The following is a 27,316-nucleotide window of genomic DNA, read 5'->3' as shown; positions in this document are numbered from 1 at the left end:
TGGTTCACAGCACCACACTTCTTAGGCCGAAGTCACACTAGCGAGGAATACGGACGAGTGCTAAAACATTGCATAGCACTCAGACCAGTGTTAATCTATGGGTCAGCTCCCATCACCGTTTTTTTTTATCGGCTGGATTATACGTGCGAGTGAAATCGCAGCATGCTGTGTATATCGGCTGAAACTCACCAATGCAAGTCTATGGGTGCGAGAAAAAAAAAATCGCACACCACACGGACCATCCGTGTGACTTGCGAGAAATATGCACCGGTCTTCTTTGAAAAGCTGGCAATCCATGTGCTGTGTCCAGTAAAATCACACTGACAGGTTAGAAAAGAATAGATATAGCTCTGGCAAAAATTAAGAGACCACTGCAAAATTTTCAGTTTTCCTGATTTTTCTCTTTATAGGTATATTTTTAAAACGTAAATTGCTCTTTTATTCTATAAACTGACGGCATGCCATCGAATTTCCAAGCACTAAATTTTGTATTTTCAGAAAATGAGAAATTGTCAAAAGAACAAAAAAAAGCAGTGCTTGCAGACCTCAAATAATGCTAAGAAAACAAGTTCATAATCATTTAGAAACAACAATACTAATGTTTTACCTCAGGAAGAGTTCAGAAATCAATATTTTGTGGAATAACCATGATTGTTAATCACAGCTGTCATGCGTCTTGGCATGCTTTCCACCAGTCTTTCAAACGGCTTTTGGGTGACCTTAGGCCACTCTTGGTACAAAAATGTAAGCAGTTCTTTGTTTGATGGCTTGTGACTATCCATCTTCTTAATTACATTCCAGAGGTTTTTAATGGGGTTCAGGTCTGGATATTGAGCTGGCCATGACAAGGATTTGATGTGGTGGTCCTTCATCCACACATTGATCTAGCTGTGTGGCATGGCGCATTATTGTCCTGCTGGAAAAACCAGTCCTCAGAGTTGGGGAACATTGCCTGAGCAGAAGGAATCAACTGTTTTTCCAGGATAACCTTGTATGTGGCTTGATTCATACATCCTTCACAAAGATTAACCTGCCCAATTCCAGCTGAAGCATCCCCAGATCATCACTGATCCTCCACCAAATTTCACAGTGGGTGCAAGGCACTGTGACTTGTACGCCTCTCCAGGTCTCCGGCTAACCATTAGATGAGCAGGTGTTGGGCAGAGCTGAAAATTAGACTCATCAGAGAAGATTACCTTACTCCAGTCCTCTATGGCCCAATCCTTATGGTCTTTGGCAAACTTCAGCCTGGCTCTCCTTTGCTTCTCAATGATGAACGGCTTTTTTCTAGCTTTACATGACTTGAGCCCTGCCTCTAGGAGCCTGTAATGCACTGTTCTGGCCGTGCACTTCACCCCAGCTGCCATTTGCCATTCCTTTTATGGGTCACTTGATATCATCCTGCGGTTGTTGAGTGACATTCGAATAAGATGTCGGTCATCCCGGTCAGTGAAGAGTCGTTTTCGCCCTCTGCCGGTCTGTAGCTCTGTTGTCCCCAATGTCTGCTGCTTGACCTTGTTGTATTGGACTGCCGTATTCGAAATTTTAAAGATGGAGGCAACATGACGCTCACTGTATCCCTCTGCAAGTAAAGCAAGAATTGAGCCCTTCATTTTCTCACTCAAGAATTTTCTTTTCAACTCCTTTGGCTTGGTTAAGTTATTTTTTCATTCCTATTACTTTTGGGATATTACTAGCACTTGTTTTGCCATCCAGCTTGTCCTATTGCAAGATTACTGTGAACACCACAGCAGGGTTTTTTATACTTTCCTTTGTTAAATAAGATTTGGTGCAGGTGATCACCTAATCAGAAGCACATTAAGTAGAAAGAGGTGTCCTTTGGTTGGAATTCAACTGACACTGGAATGGAATGGCTGTCAGACATTTATAGAAGCTGATTTTTATAAAATTGTGCATTGTTCTCTTAATTTTTGCCAGAGATGTATATATATGTCTTTATATTTCATAGAGAGAAGAATTTCTCATGGTGATCTGCTATTAAGACACTGAGCTTGAACGGCCGTGACCTCATCACTGGCATTTTCCCATGGTACAGAGGTCACAGCAGTTCTACCCGGCTGCAAGAACGGCTTCAGTGAATAGCGGTGATGTCACTGATGCTGCCCTCCCTCACAGCCTGACACGCGCTGAACTGTGGAGCATGGGAAAATGAACTGGCATTTTCCCACGCTACAGAGTTCAGCGCGGGTCAGGCTGTGAGGCAGCGCAGACTCAGTGACGACACCGCTAGTCACTGAAGCTCATTCATCAGTGGTTTACAGCCAGGGGAGTCGCATTTTGGCACCATCCTGGTTGTAAACTGTATATACCTCATATGGATTACAGCATTACAGTATATATGTAGTATGTATGTAGTATGTACTGCATGTCTGTAGCATGATGTATGTATGTAGTATGTGTGTGTGTGTGTGTGTGTGTGTATAATTTTTTTTTTTTTACATTCAACACATTAGCCGGATGATGGTACTACTACTGTCCCATCATTGGCTAATGTGTCAAACACTGTCATTGTAGCAGGCATCGCCTGATGGGACTTGTAGTCCCATCGGACGATGTCTGCACACACACAAGACCCCCGGCAGCCGGCACAGGCACCCAGCAGGCCCGTACAGACCCCCGGCAGCTGGCACAAGCCCCCGGCAGGCCCGTACAGACCCCCGGCAGCCGGCACAAGCCCCCGGCAGGCCCGTACAGACCCCCGGCAGCCGGCACAAGCCCCCGGCAGGCCCGTACAGACCCCAGGCAGCCGGCACAGGCCCTCGGCAGGCCCGTACAGACCCCCGGCAGCCGGCACAGGCCCTCGGCAGGCCCGTACAGACCCCCGGCAGCCGGCACAAGCCCCCGGCAGGCCCGTACAGACCCCCGGCAGCCGGCACAAGCCCCCGGCAGGCCCGTACAGACCCCCGACAGCTGGCACAGTCCCCCGGCAGGCCCGTACAGGCCCCCCGCAGTCGGCACAGACCGCGCATCATGATGACATCATTTCAGCAGCCAATCACAGCGACAACTGTGGCTCATTGCATTATGGGGACTTCCGATTCCGGTATCCGATATTGAAAAAATATCGGTACTCGGTATCGGAATTCCGATACAGCGAATATCGGCCGATACCCGATATTTGCAGTATAGGAATGCTCAACCCTAGACATGACAAATTTTGAACTACGCTTTACAGTACCAACAAAGTCTGAGATTTCAGCAATCTCATTAACAGTGGGTTTTTTTGTCATCTGGATTTTGTGCTTTGCATGTTTTTTTTGCACAATGGCGCATGTCACTTCTTTCAGCGTTTTTCAGCATTTTTCACCCATTGAAATGAATGGATGCTGAAAAAATGCACTAAAAACGCAGGTATCAGGCTTTGCTCCATTTTTTGTGCCAAAACTTGATTCTATTGAATAGGACTTTTTCTTTTCAACACTAAACTTTATCAGCATACCCAAGAGACAAATCTAGCATGCCAAAACCGCAGCAAAAATGTAAGGAAAACATGCTTTTTTTCTACAGCTTCTTTCCTGCCAAGAAATCAGGTTTTGCTGCAGAAAAAAAAGGCTGAAAAAACACCTAGTGTGAACTTACCATTACTGTGAACGGTTCTACTCCCAAATCCAGAGGTCTTTTTCAGGAGGAATATCAAAATCATGTAGCCCCCCCAGTCATATCAAACCAATGAATAATACACAACTGAAAACAGACCAGGGGATTATCCTTTTTTCCATTATTAAAAGGATGTTTTCGGTGCAGCAATTCTAAATGTAAATGCTGCTTGATTAGAAAGGCTGCTCAACATTTACATCAATGACAGCCAGAGAGACTTTTAATATTAAATTTTTTAATTGTGGAACATCCTTCGTGATTTATCTGCTTGAATGATATTGTAATGTATGGTATGTGGGAAGGAAACACAACCTCTTCCTTGTAGAATAAACAAACATACAGTTGTGCTCAAAAGTTTACATACCCCAGCAGAATTTGTGCCTTTTTTCAGAGAATATTAATTATAACACCAAAACTTTTTCTCCACTCATGGTTGGTTGGGTGAAGCCATTTATTGTCAAACTACTGTGTTTTCTCTTTTTATATCATTATGACAACCCAAAACATCCAAATGATCCTGATCAAAAGTTTACATACCCTTGTGATTGTGGCCTGATAACATGCACAGAATTTGACACAAATGGGTTTGACTGGCTACTAAAGGTAACATCCTCAGCTGTGACCTGTTTGCTTGTAATCAGTTTGTGCATAAAAGCTGAGTGAGTTTCTGGGATCTAGACAGACTCTTGCATCTTTCATCCAGCTACTAACTTCAGCTGAGGTACTGGACTCTCTGAAAACTAGCGGTGTGGCTGTTTCAAGATGCACAATAAGGAGGCACTTGAAGAAAAATGGGCTGCATGGTTGAGTCAGAAGAAAGCCATTACTACGCAGATGCCACAAAGTATCTCACCTACAATACGCAAACAGCACAGAGGCAAGCTTCAAAACTTCTGCAACAAGGTAATTTGGAGTGATGAGACCAAAATTGAACTTTGGAGAGAGGTCAACAAGGCCTATGATGAAAGGAACACCATTCCTAATGTAAACCACGGAGGTGGATTGCTGATGTTTTGGGATGTCTGAGCTACAAAGGCACAGGAAACTTGGTCAAAGATGAAGGAAAGATGAATGCAGCACGTTATCAGCAAATACTGGAGGCAAATTTGCCATGATCAGCCCGGAAGCTGCGCATGGGACGTACTTGGACGTTCCAACATGACAATGATCCAATGCACAAGGCCAAGTCGACCTGTCATTGGCTACAGCAGAACAAAGTGAAGGTTATGGAGTGGTCATCTCAGTCTCCTGACCTCAATATCATTGATCCACTTTAGGGAGATCTCAAGCGCGCAGTTCATGCTAGACAGCCCAGGAATTTACAGGAACTGGAGGATTTTTGCAATGAAGAGTGGGCAGCTTTACCATCTGAGAAAATAATCTCATCCACTACCATCTGAGAAAATAAAGAACCTCATCCACAACTACCACAAAAGATTTCAAGCTGTCATTGATGTTAGAGGAGGCAATACACGGTATTAAGAAATGGGGTGTGCAAACTTTTGATCAGGGTCATTTGGATGTTTTGCATTGTCATTATGACTTACAAAGAGGAAACACAGTCGTTTGATAATAAATGGCTTCGCCCAACCAATAACCATGAGTGGAGAAAACGTTTTGGTGTGATCATTCATATACTCTGAAAAAAGGCCAAGAAAGCAAAAATTCTGCCAGGGTATGTTAACTTTTGAGCACAACTGTAGATATAATGGGGATCGGAATCATAGTTTGTCTAGACATTTTTAATTAAAATACAAGAAAGACCGCACCAAGTCTATGACTTATTATATTGGAACACATACCTGATCACATTACAAATATCTATCAGAAACTAATAAATCGAGAGATTTTCAAGTTATCCACACTGGATTCTGAAGGGTTAAATGAAACTATTATGTCCCCGGGGTCTGTGGCTGCAAATATGGCTCTGTGAGATGCTGGATCTCTTCACCTTACTTGCAATTGGCGACGGTCACAGATAGCTCAACTCAGCTGCCGGCACACGTTATGAAGAATCCAGAAGAGACTTTGATTTCCTTAAGAATTCTTGTTGAATGCATACAAACAGCAGCAGGTAAAAAAGACTTTCTTCAGACAGGATGAAAGCACATGTGCCTCTAATGAAGCCAAGATGGAGACTGAGACACAGGGGGAAGAAGAAGGATGTGACATCACACCCAGAAGAGGGAGACAGAAGAGACAAACTTGATGGAAAGGGAGGATTTCAGCTATGCAAACACAGGAACACATAGCAACAGTAAACAATATGAGAGACTGCAATACAGCATGTAAGATGTGCAGGACAGTCTGTAAAATGTCTCATTCATGGGACATAACAGAAACCATTGAAAACCCTAGATAGGGTCGCAAGTTCCAGCAGATCCACTTTCAGAAGGCATGCCCAAATATAAAATAACTTGGAAAAGGGAAAACAAAAGGGGGGGGGAATAGAATTCTTTTTTCTATTATTGTTTTTTATACAATTTTAAGACATCATACATATACTCAACATAATTCACATTTTATATACAACAAATGGTTCTCTGCTGCAAATTTTATGCCTGACCTGTATAAATTGTTGGTTTATTGTGATTATTGTTTTAAGCTGTGTAAAAGTGTCTTCCCTTCTCTATATTAGGGCGATGGCTATATATAACATACAATACATGATGAAAGCGTCAAGCCAACTTCAAAACGCATTATGTGAATGAAAAAAGATCCAGAGAACACCCGCCCTTTGCCTTCACTCTGTGGCAGCTCCCACGAATTGATGCTCTTTTTTTCCTGTTTGGCTTGAATTTTTTTTTTTTTTAAGGACTACACATTTGCCACATAGTATCTGTAGGAGAGAGTGGGGAAGGGAACAGTTGGAGCTTGACACACTGAGACATATACCATGAGCAGTTGCAATTGATAATAGCTGGTGGGTGCCATACCTGCTGGTGGTTTCAGCCAAAGTGAGGAAAAAGAAGGGGTATTTCCAGCACGTCCACCCAGTTAGAATAAAATTCTCTCTTTTATTTGAACATTTTAAAAGCCAAGTATAAAATTGAAAACCTGACGCGTTTTTGGCTCACCACAGCGCCCTTAGTCATAGGATGTGGAATAAAACAAATGGACAAGTATTTATATGACAAGGAACCAATCACAAGCATAGCAATTAACAATATTAGAAAAACAGCAGCTGAGCACACATAGCATGGATTGCTTATTTTAAAACATCTCATAATTACATAAATTTGTGTTATATATTACAACAGGATTTTAACCTATATTTTTCAAATTAGTAAATATAGAAGAGATCGTTTCTATAGTTCATGTGGGTGTTTACTATCCAAAGTTAAAATCCAAAAGGCTTTTGGCAGGGCTATTGTTTCTTCCAGTCACCACCTCTTGGTGACTGGTTAACCTTTTCTATGCCAAAAAATGAAAATTGTGAAAGATCTCCCTTGTGTATAGAAATAAAGTGTTTGGTAGCTCCAGAGTAACCTAAATTATTGTTGTTTATGCTGACTTTATGCTATGAAATTCTTTTTTTAAATTTTCCTTGTGGTGTAACCTATGTAGCGAATATCACATGCTTGGCACTCTATGCAATATATAACGTGATCTGAATCACAGCTGATAAATGATTTAATTTTATAAGTGGTGTTATAATTAGAAAAAGTAGTTCTCTTGATATTAGGAGAGGTTGCACGTTGGGTAATATATTTTCCCCAAGTATGGTGCTTCAAGCCAAAACTCCTACATCGTGGATATCAATCGAAGGCTTTTACAAATGCTCTGGTTCCAGATGTAATGTCTGTAGATTTGCAGATAACAAGAGAACTACTTTTTCTAATTATAACTCCACTTATAAAAATTAAATCATTTATCAACTGTGACATTTGCCACATGTCTACTTTACATCAGCATCATTTTTGAAACATAATTTGTTTGTGTTAGGAAGACATAAGGGTTGAAAGTTCATCAGCAATTTCTCATTTTTCAAACACAATTTACAAAACCAGTTTTGTTTTTTAGGGACTACATCACATTTGAAGTGACTTTGAGGGGCCTATGTGACCGAAAATACCCATCATTTTAAAAACTGCACCCCTCAAAATACTCAAAACCATAATCAGGGAATTTATTAACCCTTTAGTTCCTCCATAGAAATTAAAGCAATTTGGTAGGAAAAAATGAATTTTTTTTCTTTTTCCCACAAAAATATTGCTTTAGCAAATTGACCATACAATTTGTTGTGCAGTGCAACGATATCCCATATAGTATGTGGTGGAAAACTACTGTTTAGGTGCACAACCATGCTCGGGTAGTAGCTCCATTCGACTATTGTAGCAGAAATTGGCTGGAATAGGTAGCGGACTCCATCTCGTGTTCACAAAGCCTATGATGTGCCTAAACAGTTGAAACCCCCCCACAAGTGACCCCATTTTGGAAACTACACCCTTCAAGGAATTTTTACTAGAGGTGTGGTGAGCACCTTGAACCCACATGTGCTTCACAGAATTTTATAATGTTGAGCCGTGAAAATAAACATCTAATTTTTCCCACAAAAATGTTGCTTTTGCCCAAAATGTTTCATTTTCACAAGGGTAACTGGACAAAATGAGCAATACATATAGTTGTACAATTGCTCCTGAGTACACAGATATACAATATGTAGTCAAAACCTACTTTTGAGGCACAATGCAAAGCTAAGAAGGTAAGAAGCTCTATATTTTAGAGCACATTTTGCAGTTATGGTTTGAGAGTGCCATGTCACATTGGCAGAGACGCTGAAGTGCCAGAACAGCAGTCCCCCCCCCCCACAAGTGACCCCATTTTACAAACTACACCCCTAAGTGAATTAATCTAAGGGTGCAGTGACCATATTGATACCGCAGGTGTCACAGAAATTTATACCATTGAGCGGTGAAGAAAAAAATTATTTTTAGCCCCAAATTTTATATTTTCATACTGGGAAATGGATAAAAGTGGCACCAAAATTTGTCACATTTTCTGGTGAACGTGGCAATACCCCATATGTGGCTTTGCAGTACTGCTTAACCATACGGCGAGGCTCAGAAGGGATGGAGCGCTATTTGACTCTTGGAGAACAAATTATCGTAGAATAGTTTGCGGACTCCATTTACAGAGTCCCTAAATGCCAGAACAGAATCCACCTCAAGTAACCCCATTTTGGAAATTACATCCCACTGGGAATTTATCTACGGTGTAGTGACTATTTTGCCTCCATGAGTGTTTTCCAGAAGCAAGCAGCAATGGATGTTGCCAAGTGAAAATTGAAAATCTGTCATTTTAATACCCAGTACGTTGTAGCGTCCATACATTGTGACCAGCTCGCATTTCTGCAGACACGCACCCTGAAAATTAGGCAAACTCTCATCGCCACAGAAATGCGAAACGTGGATGCTAAATGTGGTTAAGGCACACTGTGGGGCATTTGGATATTGGAGTGCAGAATTTGCTGGATTTCTTTTGGGGATGAGGAGTCATACCCAGAGCCTTTGTGCTACCAGTAACTTAGAAGCCCCCTATATTTCCATTGACTAATGACTGATTTGAGTGGTGATTTGCTTTTTTTGTGGATTAAGTTGAAGTCTTTATTGGGAAAATTTTACATGACATTTTGGATCACCTTTATCCTGTTTTGTATGTTGAGAAATGGCATTGGGGTTTCCAAGTTCACATGTTCAGTATTTGGTCAGTATTTTACATCTGTATTTTTAAGCCAAAGTTAGGAGTGGAACAATCAGAGGAAAAGTATAATAGAAATACGTCACCACTTCTGCTGTCACAACTCTGTTTTCAGGTGTCCCGAGATCAGGGGCTCCTTTCCTGTACCTAAGGCTAGGGGCTCCCTAGCTCGCCCTTTTCCCCAGGCTACTTCTGATGGTGACGATTCCGGGGCCATGTACTTTGCCTTAGCAGTCCTCTGTACCCTTCCCCCACCCAGGGAAGAGTGGTGTAGTAGTGTACCATAATACACCAACCAGACTAACAAGGTAATATGAACAGGGTTAACGAAAAATACCAAACATACAAATATATCCACACATAAACAACAGAGGTATGCACTGGGGAGTGGAGGATGGAGTTAAACCAAAATAGAAAGAAAGGGAATTATCACACACTTAAAACCTAGCAACAGTCACAGATAAATCTACCAAACGCCTTCTTTAAAAACCACCAACAATAACCTCCAGCCATGCAGCAAAAGCTACTCTGACAATGAGTGCTAGCCAGGGCCCAGATTATATGATGGGAGTGACTAACAGTGCACAGCTGAGAGCCTTAGCTCCAGGAGTTCTCAACGGAGCTGATGAACTCCTGCACCGCCCAAAGTTTAATAAGGTGAAGTGCTTCTAATCCATGTAGGAGTAGGATAAATCAGACTCTGATATTCTGGCTCCTCTCTGTCATGGTAAGCCTGTGACATATGCATTTTTCACCCATTCCTGGTTTTGACTTACAAATACTGATGTAAAATACAGAACATGTGAATGTGGCCTAAATCTCCTAGTTGACATAATTCAAATGAAACCCCCGCGGGATCCATTCACTATAATGAGGCAGCAGTGTTACTCGGACTCTGTCTGGCCTCTGTTCATTGGTGTCATTCTTTTCAGAGGTGAGCAAAACTGGCGGACCACACTATTATGCACACCTAAAAAGACGGACACCGCTGGATGATAGCCATACAGCGACCACAGTGCCTTGGGTTCCGTCTGAATCACATATTTCAGAGATTTAAATCCCAGTGTAAGCGCCCAGCACAGAGCGTAGGATAAATGTGCATTGAGCCTTACTGCGATCTTTGGGAGGCAGAATGAACAAATCAACAGCAGGTGAAGAATTGGTTTTATTTATTTTCTACGACGTTCCTCATGTGGTATAAGTGATTAGATGACTTTATTCTTCGGGTCGGTGCAATTACAGCCATGTCAGTTTATATCGGGTTTATATCTTTGGTTTCTGATATATATAGCTGCATTTCCATATTTGAGAGCTGTAATTTTTCTATATTTCTGCCAGCAGTGTCATGTGATGGCTTTTTTTTTGTAGGCTGAGTTGCCATTTTTATTGGTACAGTTTTCGAACACATAACATTTTTTGATGCAGATTTTTTTGGTGCGCATGAAAAAAGTGTCTGGATAAACTATGGTTTAAGATCCCATTGTAAATTTTCTATCTGTGTTTGTTCATTCTAATGTGAACGGGCTGGGTAGTACTTCCCATGTATTGAATTTTACAGCTACATTGAAGCAAATATGTTACAAAGGAGCTGTTACAATTTACAAACTGCAGTTTTTTCATACACACCAAAAAATCCTGAGGGCTTAGGATTAATTATTATAGAGCAGATGTCTAATAAATGTTTTAATAGGTTCTAAAAACTAATAAACAGAGAGTCATTTTGAATTTTCAAACTATCCACATTATCCCCAGAAGGTCTGAACGAATATATAGAGAACATGCACTATTAGTAATCTTATGGTTGTTGAAATGAGGCTTAATAATATATATTTTTGGTGCATTTACAAATATTTTTACAGTACTACCTTTTTAATATATGATATAGTTATATATTTACATATATAAATAAATATATATATATATATATATATATATATATAATTTGTATTTGTTTTTAATGTCTTCTTTTTTCCCCTCTTGTCATGAAAGGGTTAAGTGGTCAATTGAACCACACCTATCCAAAGGTTAAAAGTGTGAATAGTCTATCTGTCTCACATACCTGATGAAGGGGACGGATCGTCCCAGAAACGTTTTAACTGATTAGATCTGACTTCTTTACCACACTGCCTATTATCTCTGCAGCAGCACCCGACATCATCACCGATTCTACTCTTATCTGGATTAAAATCACAGACAGCACACAGATGGCATCATTGTGCAGTCCGTGTTCTGTCTGTGATTGACCTCTTCCCAACATCTGCCATACAAGTACGGCACAAGTCAGGAGCAGGTGTATGGAGTGGACTAACTAACAGTCTGAGCCTGCTCCATACCTGGAAGTGCCCTGTAGGTTTGTATTTCTTTTTCCCTTAATAATAAAGACCTTCATTTAACCCCTCTATGACCTTAGATGTACTATCCCGTCCAGGTGACCTGGGCCCCTATGACCATGGACTGGATAGTACGGGGGGAGCGCAGCTGATCGCGGCCGGATGTCAGCTGATTCTCACAGCTGACACCCGGCACTAAGTGCCAGGAGCAGTCACAGGCCACTCCCGGCACTTTAACCCCCGATACTCTGCGATCAAACTTAATCTGACAGCCCCTCTGCCTTTGAATTTAAGACCCCGCATCATTGGTCCGATCGCTGCCATGGAGACCCGATGTCATGACGTCATCCGGGTCTCCAGACCAGAGAGACTTCCTGTCATGCACAGTGCATGTCAGGAAGTCTGACAGGTCAGTGTACAGAAGCTGCAGCGCTGACAGCTTCTATAGCATGCAGATCTGCATGCTATAGAAGAGATCAGCCTGCACAAAATGAGTGTCCCATAGTGGGACAAAATGTAAAAGTAAGAATGAAATAAATAAAATAAAAAATTAATAATTGTAAAAATATTTAAAAAATAATTAAAATAATAATTAAGAAATCAATGTTTATTCCATTAATAAATATTTGAATTTAAAAAGCAAAACAATAAAAATACACATATTTAGGTATCGCCGCGTCTGTAACGACCCGCCCTATAAAACTTTCCCACTAGTTAACCCCTTTAGTGAACACCATTAAAAAAAGAAATAAAAAACAAGGCAAAAAAACAATACTTTATCGCCATACCGCCGAACAAAAAGTGGACTAACACACGATCAAAAAGACAGATATAAATAAACGTGGCACTCATGAAAACGTCATCTTGTCCTGCAAAATACAAGCCGCCATATAGCTCCATCACCAGAAAAATAAAAAAGTTATAGCTCTCAGAAGAAAGCGATGCAAAAATAATTATTTTTTGTATAAAATAGTTTTTATTGTATAAAAGCATCAAAACATAAAAAAGATATAAATAAGGTATCGCTGTAGTCGTACAGACCCGAAGAATAAAACTGATTTATCAATGTTACCACACGCAGAACAGTATAAACGCGCTCCCCCCCCAAAAAAAGAAATTAATTAATTGCTGGTTTTAGTTCATTCAGCCTCACAAAAATCAGAATAAAAAGCGATCAAAAAATGTCGTGTGCCCGAAAATGGTACCAATAAAAACCTCAACACGTCCCGCAAAAAACAAGATCTCACATGACTCTGTGGGCCAAACTATGGAAAAATTATACCTCTCAAAATGTGGTGATGCAAAAACTATTTTTTGCAATAAAAAGCGTCTTTAGTGTGTGACAGCTGCCAAATATAAAAGCCCGCTATAAAAACCCGCCTATAAATAGTAAATCATAACCCCTTTATCACCCCCTTAGTTAGGGAAAAATAATAAAATAAAAAAGTATTTATTTCCATTAGGTAGGGCTAGGGCTAAAGTTAGGATTACGGTTGGGATTAGGGTTATGGTTGGGATTAGGGTTATGGTTGGGATTAGGGTTATGGTTGGAATTAGGGTTACGGTTGGGATTAGGGTTAGGGTTGGGATTAGGGTGAGTGTTAGGGTTAGGTTTGTGCTTAGGGTTATGGTTAGAGTTGGGATTAGGGTTAGGGGTGTGTTGGGGTTAGGGTTTGAGTTAGAATTAGGGGTTTCCACTGTGTAGGCACATCAGGGGCTCTTCAAACGCGACATGGCGTCTGATCTCAATTCCAGCCAATTCTGCATTGAAAAAGTCAAACGGTGCTCCTTCCCTTCCGAGTTCTGTCATGCGCCCAAACAGTGGTTTACCCCCCACATATGGGGTATCAGTATTCTCAGGACAAATTGAACAACAACTTTTGGGGTCCAATTTCTCGTTACCGATGGGAAAATAAAAAATTGGGTCCGAAAAGATCATTTTTGTGAAAACAAATGTGATTTTTTATTTTTACGGCTCTTCATTATAAACTTCTGTGAAGCACTTGGAGGTTCAAAGTGCTGACCACACATCTAGATAAGTTCCTTAGGGGATTTACTTTCCAAAATGGTGTCACTTGTGGGTGGTTTCCACAGTTTAGGCACACCAGGGGCTCTCCAAACGCGACATGGCCTCCAATCTCAATTCCAGCCAATTTTGCATTGAAAAGTCAAATGGTGCTCCTTCCTTCCGAGCTCTGCCATGCGCCCAAACAGTGATTTACCTGCATATGAGGTATCAGCGTACTCAGGACAAATTGTACAACAATTTTTGGGGTCCAATTTCTCCTGTTACCCTTGGTAAAATAAAAAAATTTGAATCTGAAGTAAATTTTTTGTGAAAAAAAGTTAAATGTTCATTTTTTTTTTAAACATTCCAAAAATTTCTGTGAAGCACCTGAGGGTTAATAAATGTCTTGAATGTGGTTTTGAGCACCTTAAGGGGTACAGTTTTTAGAATGGTGTCACTTTTGAGTATTTTCTATCGTGGCTTCAAATGTGATGTGGTCCCTAAAAAAAAAATGGTGTTGTAAAAATGAGAAATCGCTGGTCAACTTTTAACCCTTATAACTTCCTAACAAAAAAAATGTTGGTTCCAAAATTGTGCTGATGTAAAGTAGACATGTGAGAAATGTTAGTTATTAAGTATTTTGTGTGCCATATCTCTGTGATTTAAGGGCATGAAAATTCAAAGTTGGAAAATTGCAACATTTTCAAAATTTTTGCCAAATTTCAGTTTTTTTCACAAATATACGCATGTAATATCAAAGAAATTTTACCACTATCATGAAGTACAATATGTCAGGAGAAAACAATGTCAGAATCACCGGGATCCATCAAAGCGTTCCAGAGTTATTACCTCATAAAGGGACAGTGGTCAGAATTGTAAAAAATTGGCCCGGTCATTAACGTGCAAACCACTGCATTTTTTGATTAGGTACTTGTTATTTTTGTCTAATATTTACTTTTGTTTGGTGACCTGAAATATGACAAAGTGTGACAAACAGGCAAAAGAATAGGAAATCAGAAAGGGGGCAAACGTCTACACTTAATTGTATATTAATAAGTTATATCAGTTACAATTTTAGCTGCTTTTCCCTTATTTTTAAACCATACACTTAGTTCTAATATTCTATTTTGTTATTCTTAATTGTAAGCTCACACAACTACAAGCTTTGCAGTCTCCATTTCATTTCTATATTTCTTCTGTTTTTCCCTTCAGAATCCGCTTGTTATGTGTTTTACCACCAACTTATTCCAGTTCTGTCACTAACTTTGCTCTGCTTCTCTTTTCTATTTCAGTTAAGCCTAAGATAGTTGTGTCCCTGTTACCTCAACATGAAAATCCACATACTGTGCACCACATCCTGCAATGTAATGTGTTCGGTTTCTACCCATCTGAGGTTGAGGTGAAATGGTACCGGAATGACCAGGAGGAGACTGAGCAGGTTCAGTCTTCTGCACTTTTTCGGAATGGAGATTGGACTTTCCAAATCCTGGTGATGCTGGAGACAGAGTTTCAGAAAGGCGACACTTTTACTTGCGAAGTTCATCACAAGAGCTTGGGAGACCCAAAACGAGTAAACTGGCGTAAGTCTTTTTCTGTCATCACTAATTTATGTGCGCTAAACTTTATTCTAAACCTAAACTTTATTCCACAATTTTGGACTGAGTAGAAATGAGGATAGGTGATGACATAGGATGCTTTTGAGACTACTTAGGTCTCTTCATCACATCTCATATACACAGTGCCTTGAAAAAGTATTCGCAACCCGTGAACTTTTCCACATTTTTCACGTTACACCCACAAATTTGAAGGAGTTGTCCACTCTAAAATGAAAAGTCTTATGAATCCCCCCAGCACATGCACCATGCTTTGTGAGGATTCGCTGGTTTCTGAGGTGGGAACTGTGGTGATGTACCGTATTTTTCAGACTATAAGACGCCCTAGGTTTTAGAAGAGGAAATTAGAAAAAAAATTTAAGCAAAAATGTCGTCAATTCTGTACCTAATATCCCCTATCCTGGTATTTATGGTCCCCTCATCCCTACCCTGGTATGCATGTCCCCCTCATCCCTATCTTGGTATGCATGGATCCCTCATCCCTATCCTGGTATGCATAGCCCCCTCATTCCTATCCTGGTATGCATGCCCCCTCATTCCTATCCTGGTATGCATGCCCCCTCATCCCTATACTGGCAAGAATAATCACCCTCATCCCTATCCTAGGATGCATGGCCCCATCCCTATCCTGGTATGCAGGGCCTCCATCTCATCCTAGTATGCATGGCCCCCATCCTTATCCTGGTATGCAAGGCCCCCATCTTGTCCTAGTATGCTTGGCCCCATCATTAACCTGGTATGATTTGCCCCCATCCAGGTCCTAATATGCATGGCCCCATCCTTATGATTGGCCCCACCCCCATCCTGGTATGCATGCCCCATCAGAAAACATTAAAATAACAAACCATTAGACTTACCTTCCCGGCGCTCCCTTGCAGCATCCTGCTCTGTTACCATCATCAAATGAGATTGCGGAAGCATATAGCCTTAAGATACTACCATTTTATTGAAGTCAATACAAAAAACACAAAAACACAAACATATATAAGATAAAAGGAGATGGGTATCCAATATAGCAGAGTTTCTATTATTTTGTTAGCCCTGTCCACCCACTGGTTGGTGGAAACGCCTTATATTATGTTATATGGGCTTTATATTGGTGCCATTTGATGGTATCACTTATAACGCCTTTCAACCATTCAGATATTTAATGTTTTATAGGTGATGTACATGTTGTTGGCATTGAGTGTATTATCTTAACATAACGCATACGTACTTTGTGGTGCTATATTGGATACCCATCTCCTTTTATCTTATACATGTTTGTGTTTTTGTGTTTTTTGTATTGACTTCAATAAAATGGTAGTATCTTATGGCTATATGCTTCCGCAATCTCATTTGTTGATAGCTGTGTTGGAAGAGCCACTTTTCTAGGCCAAAAATTTTTTGAATTTCTGCTCCGTTGCCAGCAGCTGCTTTATGCTTGTAAAGTGACATCCCTGCCATGTGCTGCTCACAAGCAGAGCACTGCTGCTGGAATACTCACTGCTGCCCGTCGGGACTGTGCGCGCAGAGAGCAGTGAGTATTCATTGCTCTTCTGTAGCGTGCACAGTGTCAGCCGCCAGCTTCCTGATGCTATTGGAGGTCTTGTGTGCCGATACCTAAGAGAAATGAATATTCGTATTCATGCTGTGGAGAGGTTTTTCTTCAGCAAAGACAGGGAAGCTGGTCAGAAGTGATGGGAGGATGGATGGAGCTAAATACAGGTGAAACCTGTTAGACACTGGGACGTAGATTCACCTTCCAACAGGACAACGACCATAAACAATCTTCCAGAGATACAATGGATGAATTGGATCAAAGCATATTCATGTGAGTAAATGGCCCAGGTACAGTCCAGAGATAATCTGACTGAGAATCTGTGGCAAGATGTGAAAATTGCTTTTCACAGACATCTCCATCCAATCTCACTGAGCGAGAGCGAGTGTGCAAAGAAGGGGCAAAAACGTCACCTTTAGATGTGCAAACCTGGTAGAGACAGATCTTGGAGCAGTGAAAGTATTGATTCAAATGGTCTGAATACAAATGCACCTCACAATTTTCAGATTTATATTTCTTAAAATATTTAGAAATCCATGTATCTTTTACTTTTCACAAATACTTGCTACTTTACAGTGGGTACGGAAAGTATTCAGACCCCTTTAAATTTTTCACTCTTTGTTTCATTGCAGCCATTTGGTAAATTCAAAAAAGTTAATTTACTTTCCCAGACTATGAGAAATTCTCTTATCTGATGAGACGAAGATAGACCTTTTTGGTGATAATTCTAAGCGCTATGTGTGGAGAAAACGAGGCACTGCTCATCACCTGCCCAATACAATCCCAACAGTGAAACATGGTGGTGGCAGCATCATAATATGGGGGTGTTTTTCAGCTGCAGGGACAGGACGACTGGTTGCAATTGAAGGAAACATGAATGCGGCCAAGTACAGAGATATCCTGGATGAAAACCTCTTCCAGAGTGCTCTGGACCTCAGACTTGGCCGAAGGTTCACCTTCCAACAAGGCAATGACCCTAAGCACACAGCTAAAATAACAAAGGAGTGGCTTCAGAACAACTCTGTGACCATTCTTGACTGGCCCAGCCAGAACCCTGACCTGAAAATGGCTGTCCACCGAAGTTCACCATCCAACCTGACGGAACTGGAGAGGATCTGCAAGGAAGAATGGCAGAGGATGCCCAAATCCAGGTGTGACAAACTTGTTGCATCGTTCCCAAGAAGACTCATGGTTGTACTAGCTCAAAAGGATGCTTCTACTCAATACGAAGTAAAGTGTCTGAATACTTATGACCATGTGATATTTCTTTTTTTTTTTTAATAAATTAGCAAAAATTTATACATTTCTGGGGGGTTTTCCAGGCAAGATGGGGTGCAGAGTGTACATTAATGAGAAAAAAAATGAATTTTTTTGAATTTACCAAATGGCATCAATGAAGCAAAGCGTGAAAAATTTAAAGGGGTCTGAATACTTTCCGTACCCACTGTATGTTGGTAGATCACATAAAATCCCAATAAAATACATTTAAGTTTGTGGGTGTAATGTGGAAAAATGAAGTATCTTTCTCTAACATCATGTTCTCTCTATGGAAACTGTTTCACAAACCGAATTACCAGTGTTTCCTTCCTCTATTATCCTACCTAAACTTAATACTGCCATAAATTTCAGGAAGCCCGCTGTCTAGAGGTTGTGTTTGATTCATATCTTTCCTTCTCTCACAGTATCCACTCATGCACTCATGCAATCTGCACCACAAAAATTCATCCAGAATCTGACCTTTTCTTGTCATCCAAAACTGCAAAAAACTCGTAAACTCTTATTGTTGCGCTGATTTATTCTCATCTTGAAGGGGTTGTGCCACCATAAAGAATACATTTAACCAAGCAGAGAAGGTGGAAATAAATGGTTTTACAGTTATTATAAGTTTTGCTCCAATCTTTAATCTTCTGAAGTATGCTCCCTGACATTTTATTGATAACAACTTGGGGTGGAGGCAATGCTTTTATCTTTCTCTGTTACAGGCCTGTATTCCGTATATTAGTTATTAATGTCGGACTTGACTATCAATAGCCAATATTCGGCTAATACCTCACCTGTTACTACTCAAATTACTTTGCAATATACTATACAAACGGCGACTAACCGAGACAAAACTGCGTATCAATAAAAGGTATTTATTACACACAAGTCTCCAGTTATTATACTACTAAATAATCATACTAACACAATATACAATAATAGCACGCAATACTAATATATATTTCCCATCCACTTTTAACTAAAAACCACACACGATAGTTACAACCCACCCATCTATCACTACAGTATTCCTATGCAGAATAAGGGGTTAATAACAGTGATACTTAACGAGTATGATGTGTTGAAGCTGAAGATTCTGCTTGAGTGTGGCAGCATGGGGAGAAGAGATGGGGCAGAGGGCTGACAGAGGGGCTGGTGAATGAACTACCAGCAGTAGCAAGAAGAAGAGAGAGAGAGCAAGCAGTGGATGGTGGAATTAAGGGAGCAGGACCAAAGAACTGCAGCGAGATGAGCTGCAGTGGGCTGTGAGCAAGGGGGCTGATGATGAGGGATGAGAGCAGACACGTGTACAGTGTCCATTTTAGGACATGATCATATATCAAAGTCAAACATCAAAAATACACTAGGAAACCAAAAGTAATCAACGAATTCCAAAAAGCATGTATACCTCATAAGGAAAGAGAGATCACTATAAAAGTAATATTACAAAATTTATTGAAAAAATATATTATTCAGTGTACACATGTGGGGAGGAGGACTCCCAGATAGTGACTGGGCCGGAACCCAGGGGACCGCCATCAGGATTCCTGAAGGAACAACACCGGGGGGGCAACAAAAGGAGACACACGACTGAAGGTGTCAGGGCAACAGGGGGCGGGGCAAAGATAAAAGGAGCAGAGGGCGCGCTCAGGTGGCAGTTGGCAGAGAGTGTGACAGGAGGCAGGAAGCCGAGCGACAGAGAGAGAAATGGGGTAATGGGCGGTCTGTTTTGGAGACACCGTCAGGAGTCTGTGAGGGGTAAGCGACTCACTCACCGACAAGTGAGACGCGAGAGACTGTCACCGGAGGCTGCTCCCCGCATACGGTCGCACACAGCCTTGCCCGCTGTTCCCCTTCCTATTGAGACAGGTCCGTTACCTCAAGTCACCGCTGCGACTCCAGATCTAACAGCTACAGCAGCCTGGACACTGCCCCCCTACCTTCTCCCACAGCTGCGGCCCTGTCATCACCGGCCTCAGTGGACGCCACCTTGCCATAGGCGACAATAGAGGCCTACGTCCATCTACAGAGGGACCCTGAGCAGAGGTCGGCCAACCGTCATTTGGCAAACTGCGTCATTACTGCGCTGTGAGACGGGAGCCGGTAAAGACGTCCTGAAAGGCCTACCAGCACAGATTCTTCAGGGCCTGTTGTGCCCCACCAGCACAGAGTCTTCAGGGCCTGTTGTGCCCCACCAGCACAGATCCTTCAGGGCCTGTTGTGCCCCACCAGCACAGATCCTTCAGGGCCTGTTGTGCCCCACCAGCACAGATCCTTCAGGGCCTGTTGTGCCCCACCAGCACAGATCCTTCAGGGCCTGTTGTGCCCCACCAGCACAGATCCTTCAGGGCCTGTTGTGCCCCACCGGCACAGAGTCTTCAGGGCCTGTTGTGCCCCACCGGCACAGAGTCTTCAGGGCCTGTTGTGCCCCACCGGCACAGAGTCTTCAGGGCCTGTTGTGCCCCACCGGCACAGAGTCTTCAGGGCCTGTTGTGCCCCACCGGCACAGAGTCTTCAGGGCCTGTTGTGCCCCACCGGCACAGAGTCTTCAGGGCCTGTTGTGCCCCACCGGCACAGATCCTTCAGGGTCTGTCGTGCCCAAATCATCCCGGAATATCGAGGCGTCAAGGCAGCCGCATCAACGACCTATAAGCGGCCGCGTCTGTGATCCTGAACGACGCCTGGAAGGATAAGTCGACTATAGGAAATAAGGACCCATAGTTTGGCCATACGTGGCCTTCAACACCCGGACTAGCCGGATTAGTCACATTTAATATAAGAAAAATTATTGTTTATGTTTAGTCCCTGCGAGGACAGATTGTTACCCTTTTTATGTGTTCAGCATAGCCCCAGCGGCTCCAAGTTATAAACGTTGATTTCACAAATCATATCCTGTCTCGTGTCTCTTCACTGCATCCTGAGAACCTGCTCAACCCTACACTTGGCGTAGTCGGCAGGATGCAGTCTCCGAGCACGGACAGTGGTGCCCCCGATCAGGGCGGAGCTGTCAACTCTACAAATAATGAGGGTCCCCTCTCCAGCATTTCATTGGGGGCCATGCTGAACAACCTGCCTAGATTTTCCGGCTCCAATACTATGCTATGGAGCTGGACAGAGCGGATGCGGGGGCTCTTTCGGATGCACCCAATGACCCCTGATCTGGAAGCCGAAGTGGCACTCAAGGCACTAGACGGGGAGGTGCGGAGGTCAGTGATGTTGAAACCTCTGGGGCACCGCAACACTTTTGAAAAAGTGTTACAGATAGTAGAACAGACCCATGGGGACCCTACTAATGTGGGAGAGTTAAGGACCCGTTTGTTTAGTCGGATGCAGGCAGAGGGGAAGACTATCACTCAGTACATGAATGTCCTCCAAGAATTGCATACGGCTATTGAAAGGACGGGGTAGGGGTTGGACCTATTGCTATTACCCTACGTGACCTACTGGTGACTGGTTTGCGAGATCCATTAATAAAACAGGCATTGCAGGAGCAGATCAGAATGAATCCCCGAATAGACTTTTCAGAGGTGGGAAGTCAGGCACGGGCTCGAGAGCAAGAGCCGTTGATGGCGGTCCCCGTGGGGAAGGTCCGAGGTGTGGAGGCCTCCGCGAATGCAGTCGAGGAGCCTCAATGGGTGGAGGAAATGAAGCAAGAGTTGAAAAATTTTAAGGGCGAGTTGGCCGAAGTAAAGAAAAGAACAGAGACCGGGACTGGACGACCTAGCTTTCACCCCGGCCCCTGGGGATCACGCTCCCCGCGGGGTTGTCAGCCTACACAGGCCCGGTGTTATGAGTGTGGAGAACCAGGCCACTTCGCCCGAGAGTGTCCGCGGCGTGGGAGATACCCACCCCGGCGGCCATTAAACTAAAGGGCTCCGGGTTGGGGGGACGCCGCTCAGAGCCGAAGACCACAACTAGGGGTGGTGGAAGTCCCAAAGATTTGGTAGCAAAGTGTCCGGTGGTTTGGGCAGAAGTGGAAGGCCGGGCCGTCCGGTGTCTGGTAGACACGGGGTCACAAGTAACCACCATGCCCACAACGTACTTTCAACAAAACTTCCCGGAGGCAGCGAGACCTCAGTGGGGGCCCATGATCAGACTAATAGCCGCCAACCAACTGCCGGTCCCGGTTGACGGGTTAGTGTGGGTGCAGGTGACGTTGTGCGGTAAACCGTCCTGGTACGCTGCGTTAACCTTGAAGACCGAGACACCGTTCTGAAAGCACCACAGACTGAACTGGCCAAACTAGTAAGGCCTTTAGAGGAAGTGCTGCCAGCTCCTGCGGTTCAGTTGCGAGTACACCCCGAGGATCCTTGGGAAGTAACAATTCGAACCTTACAGGCCAACGAAGTCTCGCCACAGGAGAAGGGTCGAAATATTCTGGAGCAGATGCGGGCTGAGCTTTCTGGGTTAACTGCAGCCCAACTCTCACAAGTAAACACATTGCTTGGACAGTACCATGAAGTATTTACTAGTCATGAGGACGATTTTGGGTGTACCACCACCATCACTCATGAAATCCCTACAGCGGGAGCGGCCCCTATCCGGGAACGATATCGACAGATCCCTCCACAACTCTATCAAGAGGTGAAAACTTTGCTGGCCCAGATGCTGCGAAAAGGGGTGATACGGGAAAGTCAAATCCCCTGGGCGGCTCCAATCGTGTTGGTCCGGAAGAAAGATGGTACACTACGATTCTGTGTGGATTATCGTAAAATAAACGCTTGCACTATTAAAGACTCATACCCACTGCCCCGCATAGAAGAATCCTTGTCCGCCTTGGGGAAGGCAACATATTTTTCAACCCTGGACTTGGCCAGTGGGTACTGGCAGGTGCCCATGTCAGAAGTAGATACAGCCAAGACGGCGTTCATATTGCCCATGGGACTATTTGAGTTTAATCGAATGCCATTTGGGCTGGCCAACGCCCCCGGGACCTTTCAGCGGTTGATGGAGCGGTGTCTGGGAGATCTCAATTTTGAGGCCACGTTGATCTACCTGGACGACATCATCGTCTATGCCGCCACATTCGAGGACCTCCTAAAGCGGTTGGGACAGGTACTCAGCCAGTTGCAAAAGTACGGGTTGAAGGTGAAGCCTCAGAAATGCCACCTATTTTGCTCCCAGATTGAGTATCTGGGTCATGTCGTTTTGGCAGAGGGTGTGAGGCCATCCCAGGAGAAGGTTGCTGCTATCCAGGAATGGCCTACTCCCGAGACTGTAAAAGATGTGCGGGCTTTTCTGGGGTTAGCCAGATATTACCGTCGTTTCGTAAAGAATTTTGCATGTCGAACTCGAGCCCTGCACGACCTGCTGAAGAGGGCTCCCGCTGGGGCCAATGGGCGAAGAATCCAGTGGCAACGCCCTCAGGAAGAAGCCTTCCGAGACCTCAAGGCTGCGCTCTCGGATGCCCCAGTGTTGGCTTATGTGGATTTCTTACAACCATTCATCTTGCACACTGACGAGAGTCTTCACGGGCTGGGGTCTGTGTTGTCACAAGTTCAAGATGGCCGGGAGAGGGTGATCGCATATGGAAGCCGCTCACTCCATGACTCCGAGCGCAACCCTGATAATTACAGCTCCTTCAAGCTCGAGCTCCTCACAGTGGTGTGGGCCATGATGGAAAGATTCGCAGAGTACCTAGCGGGCTCCGGGGTGGTGGTGCGAACTGACAACAACCCGCTGGCTCATTTGGAAAACGCTAAATTGGGGGCTCTGGAACAGCGATGGGTGGCCCGGATGACGAAGTTCAATTATAAAATTATCTACAAGAGGGGCCGAGAATGTCCATGCGGACGCCCTCTTCAGGATTCGACATACAACTCCAGGACAAAATCGAGACAAAGAATTAGAAGGAGAGGAAATACCGTTTGCTCTCACTGCTGCCGTGCTCACAACTGCCAATCAAAAAATATCTTCCCCCGCGACCCCAAGGGGCATATTGGAACAATCCCGGGATAAGTGGATGCAACAACAAAAAGAAGACGAAGAAGTTGGCCTTCTCAGGACGTGGGTCGCCGCTGGCCAATTACCCACTGACTCTCAACGACAAAATTTGACTCAAGACCTGTCGCTGATGCTACGACAATGGAAGAGGTTATTGTACCGTAAAATAACATCACAAATAACCTCAATGACGGTTTGGCAGGTGGTTACGCCAGGAGCCCAACTTCACGTACTGGCTCGGGAGGCTCACGAAAAAGGGGCCCACTTCGGAACAAAAAAGACCTTGCAATGGCTGCAACAGAAAGCTTACCACCCGCGCTTGCAAGCTGTTGTGTCTGGTATCAGAGTCAGGTATCAGAATCAGTTATCAGACAGATGATATGATCATGTCCAAAAATGGACACTTTTTAGATGTCCTAAAATGGACAGACTCGGGTGTCAGACTCAAGTATCAGAATCATGTATCAGAGTCGGGTATGAGAATCAGGTATCAGAGTATTTTTGATGTTTGACTTTGATATATGATCATGTCCTATGATCATGTCCTAAAATGGACACTGTACACGTGGGTCTGGAACTGGATACAGAGGGGCTATAGATACTAGACACATGGTGCTGGAGAGGGGGGGACAGCAGCAGGTCAGGTTGGGGCAGGCAGGGAAGGAAAGAGAGGAGCGCTCCTGTGTGGCCACACCTGCCTCCTGCACATGTACATGCAGGGCACAAGTGTGGGTGCGGCAAAGGGTCGTTGCTGCGACCGGGCACATGCACCCATGTACACCCTGGCGGCAGGGCACATTGAAGTATCGGGCGCCCGCACTGATATGATTATATCAGCGCTGGCGTCTGGACTTCTGCAACCAGTGGCCACTGCCTGGACAAAGGATCTTTTTGATCCTTTTGTCCTATCAATCTGAGGCTATCTCCTGACATGGTAATTAACCATGTCAGCATACAGCCACAGACAACAGATGGATATCTGTCCATCTTCTTTTGATATGCCTTAATTTTCTTGTCCTTGGCATATCTTAGCCAAAGCATGGGGACATTAATATATGGACATATGGGTGACATGGGGATTGGGATAATATGGTGGCATACATTTGTGTGTGGAGGAACACCTAGGGAGACGTGGGGGGCGTTATATATATATATATATATATATATATATATATATATATATATATATATATATATATATATACATACACACACACGCAAAAAAGTATTTAGTCAGTCAGCAATAGTGCAAGTTCCACCACTTAAAAAGATGAGAGGCGTCTGTAATTTACATCATAGGTAGACCTCAACTATGGGAGACAAACTGAGAAAAAAAAATCCAGAAAATCACATTGTCTGGTTTTTTTTCATTTTATTTGCATATTATGGTGGAAAATAAGTATTTGGTCAGAAACAAAATTTCATCTCAATACTTTGTGATATATCCTTTGTTGGCAATGACAGAGGTCAAACGTTTTCTGTAAGTCTTCACAAGGTTGCCACACACTGTTGTTGGTATGTTGGCCCATTCCTCCATGCAGATCTCCTCTAGAGCAGTGATGTTTTTGGCTTTTCGCTTGGCAACACGGACTTTCAACTCCCTCCAAAGGTTTTCTATAGGGTTGAGATCTGGAGACTGGCTAGGCCACTCCAGGACCATAGTTGAGGTCTACCTATGATGTAAATTACAGACGCCTCTCATCTCTTTAAGTGGTGGAACTTGCACTATTGCTGACTGACTAAATACTTTCTTGCCCCACTGTATGTGTGTGTATATATATATATATATATATATATATATATATATATATATATATATATAGTACATATGGTACATATGTTGCAAATGCTTATATACATGTACAACCTTGGACACTTCCCTTTACGTTCTCATTGGTTTTTTTTTCAGCATTGAGCCAATTGAAAAACAACAATTCTGGCATTTCAATTTTTTTTTCTCTCATTATGTTTATAGTAGAGAGCGAATGTGCTCAGATAAGGTGTTATCTGAGCATGTTCGTGTGCTAATAGAGTATCTTCAGCGTGCTCAAATAATTTGTTCAAGTGGCCGTGATGTTTAACAGCTGCTACACATGCATGGATTGCCTAACAATCAGGCAATCTATGCATGTGTTGCGGTTGTCAACCAGTTGTGAGACATGCAGCCGTGGCGATGTGAACATAGTATAAAGGCCCCGTCTCGCTAAGCAATCTCGGTAGCGAGATCGCTGCTGAGTCACAACTTTTGTGACGTAACAGCGATCTCACCAGCGAGATCGCTGTGTGTGACAGCGATCAGCGAGCAACCCCCCTGCCGGTATCGCTGATCGCTGCAAGAAATCTCTGGACATTTCTTTGGTCGCTGGTCTCCCGCTGACCAGCACGCATCGCTGTGTGTGACAGCGGGAGACCAGCGATCAGGTGTAAAAAATTAATAAAAAAAATAAAAAATATAGTTATTCTCACCTTCCGACGTCCTGTTCAGCCATCCCGCCTCTCTCCACGCTCCGGTCCCAGTGATCCTTTGCACGAATGACCGCGAGATTTTGTTATCCCGCGAGACTGTGACATCTCGCGGTCATTCGTGCAAAGGATCACTGGGACCGGAGCGTGGAGAGAGGCAGGATGGCTGAACGGGACGTCGGAAGGTGAGAATAACTATATTTTTTATTTTGATTCTATTTTTTACAGGATGGCCAGCGATGCCGGGCGCTCGGCATCGCTGTGCTGATCGCTGGTGAAGCTGTCTGTGTGACAGCTCACCAGCGATCACATAGCGACTTACCAGCGATCCTGACACCTTGATATCGGTGTCGGGATCGCTGGTAAGTCGCTTAGTGTGACGGGGCCTTTAGAGCACACAGAAGACAGTCTATTAGCACTAGAGCCTGCTCAGATAACACCTTATCTGAGCACCTTCGCTCATCACTAGCGGTTTACCTATTGGGTTAATATTTTGATTTTTTTTTCTGACTTTTATGGGCACAATAATACCATGTAATGTGCATTTTTTTGTATTTTTTAGTTCTTTATTTTTAATGTTGGGAAAAGAGGAGGGGAATTCAAACTTTTATTTTTTTTCACTCTTTCCAGTATTTAGTGGCTTCCTTAGGGAACTTGATCTTGCGATTAACTGATTAATTGTGATATATACAGCAACTCAACAGTATACAATAAAAATCACCGTCTTCTATAAACTCCAGTCACAGATTGTTTTTCATAGGAATATTGTCATGACAGGCATAGGGGTCTTTAGGAGTAGGTGTAAAAGATCATTATACAAATCTCTGTACTCTCCATTCAT

The 27,316-nt window shown here is 43.2% G+C and overlaps 1 protein-coding gene across 1 annotated transcript in view; it reads left to right on the top strand.

The window, feature by feature from the left end:
• Positions 1 to 27,316, top strand: part of LOC141073762 (HLA class II histocompatibility antigen, DQ beta 2 chain-like) — a 52,152-nt gene that overhangs the window by 17,471 nt on the left and 7,365 nt on the right. The window contains exon 4 of the mRNA XM_073561163.1: positions 14,949 to 15,236. Coding sequence (XP_073417264.1) covers positions 14,949 to 15,236 — 288 coding nt within the window. The remainder of the gene's footprint in view (positions 1 to 14,948; positions 15,237 to 27,316) is intronic.

Source organism: Dendrobates tinctorius, unplaced genomic scaffold (assembly GCF_039654945.1).
Source record: "Dendrobates tinctorius isolate UK_male_01 unplaced genomic scaffold, ASM3965494v1 ptg000315l, whole genome shotgun sequence".
Taxonomy (NCBI): domain Eukaryota; kingdom Metazoa; phylum Chordata; class Amphibia; order Anura; family Dendrobatidae; genus Dendrobates; species Dendrobates tinctorius.
The sequence above is the reverse complement of the archived record's forward strand: the minus strand, read 5'-3'. Positions and strand labels throughout refer to the sequence as shown.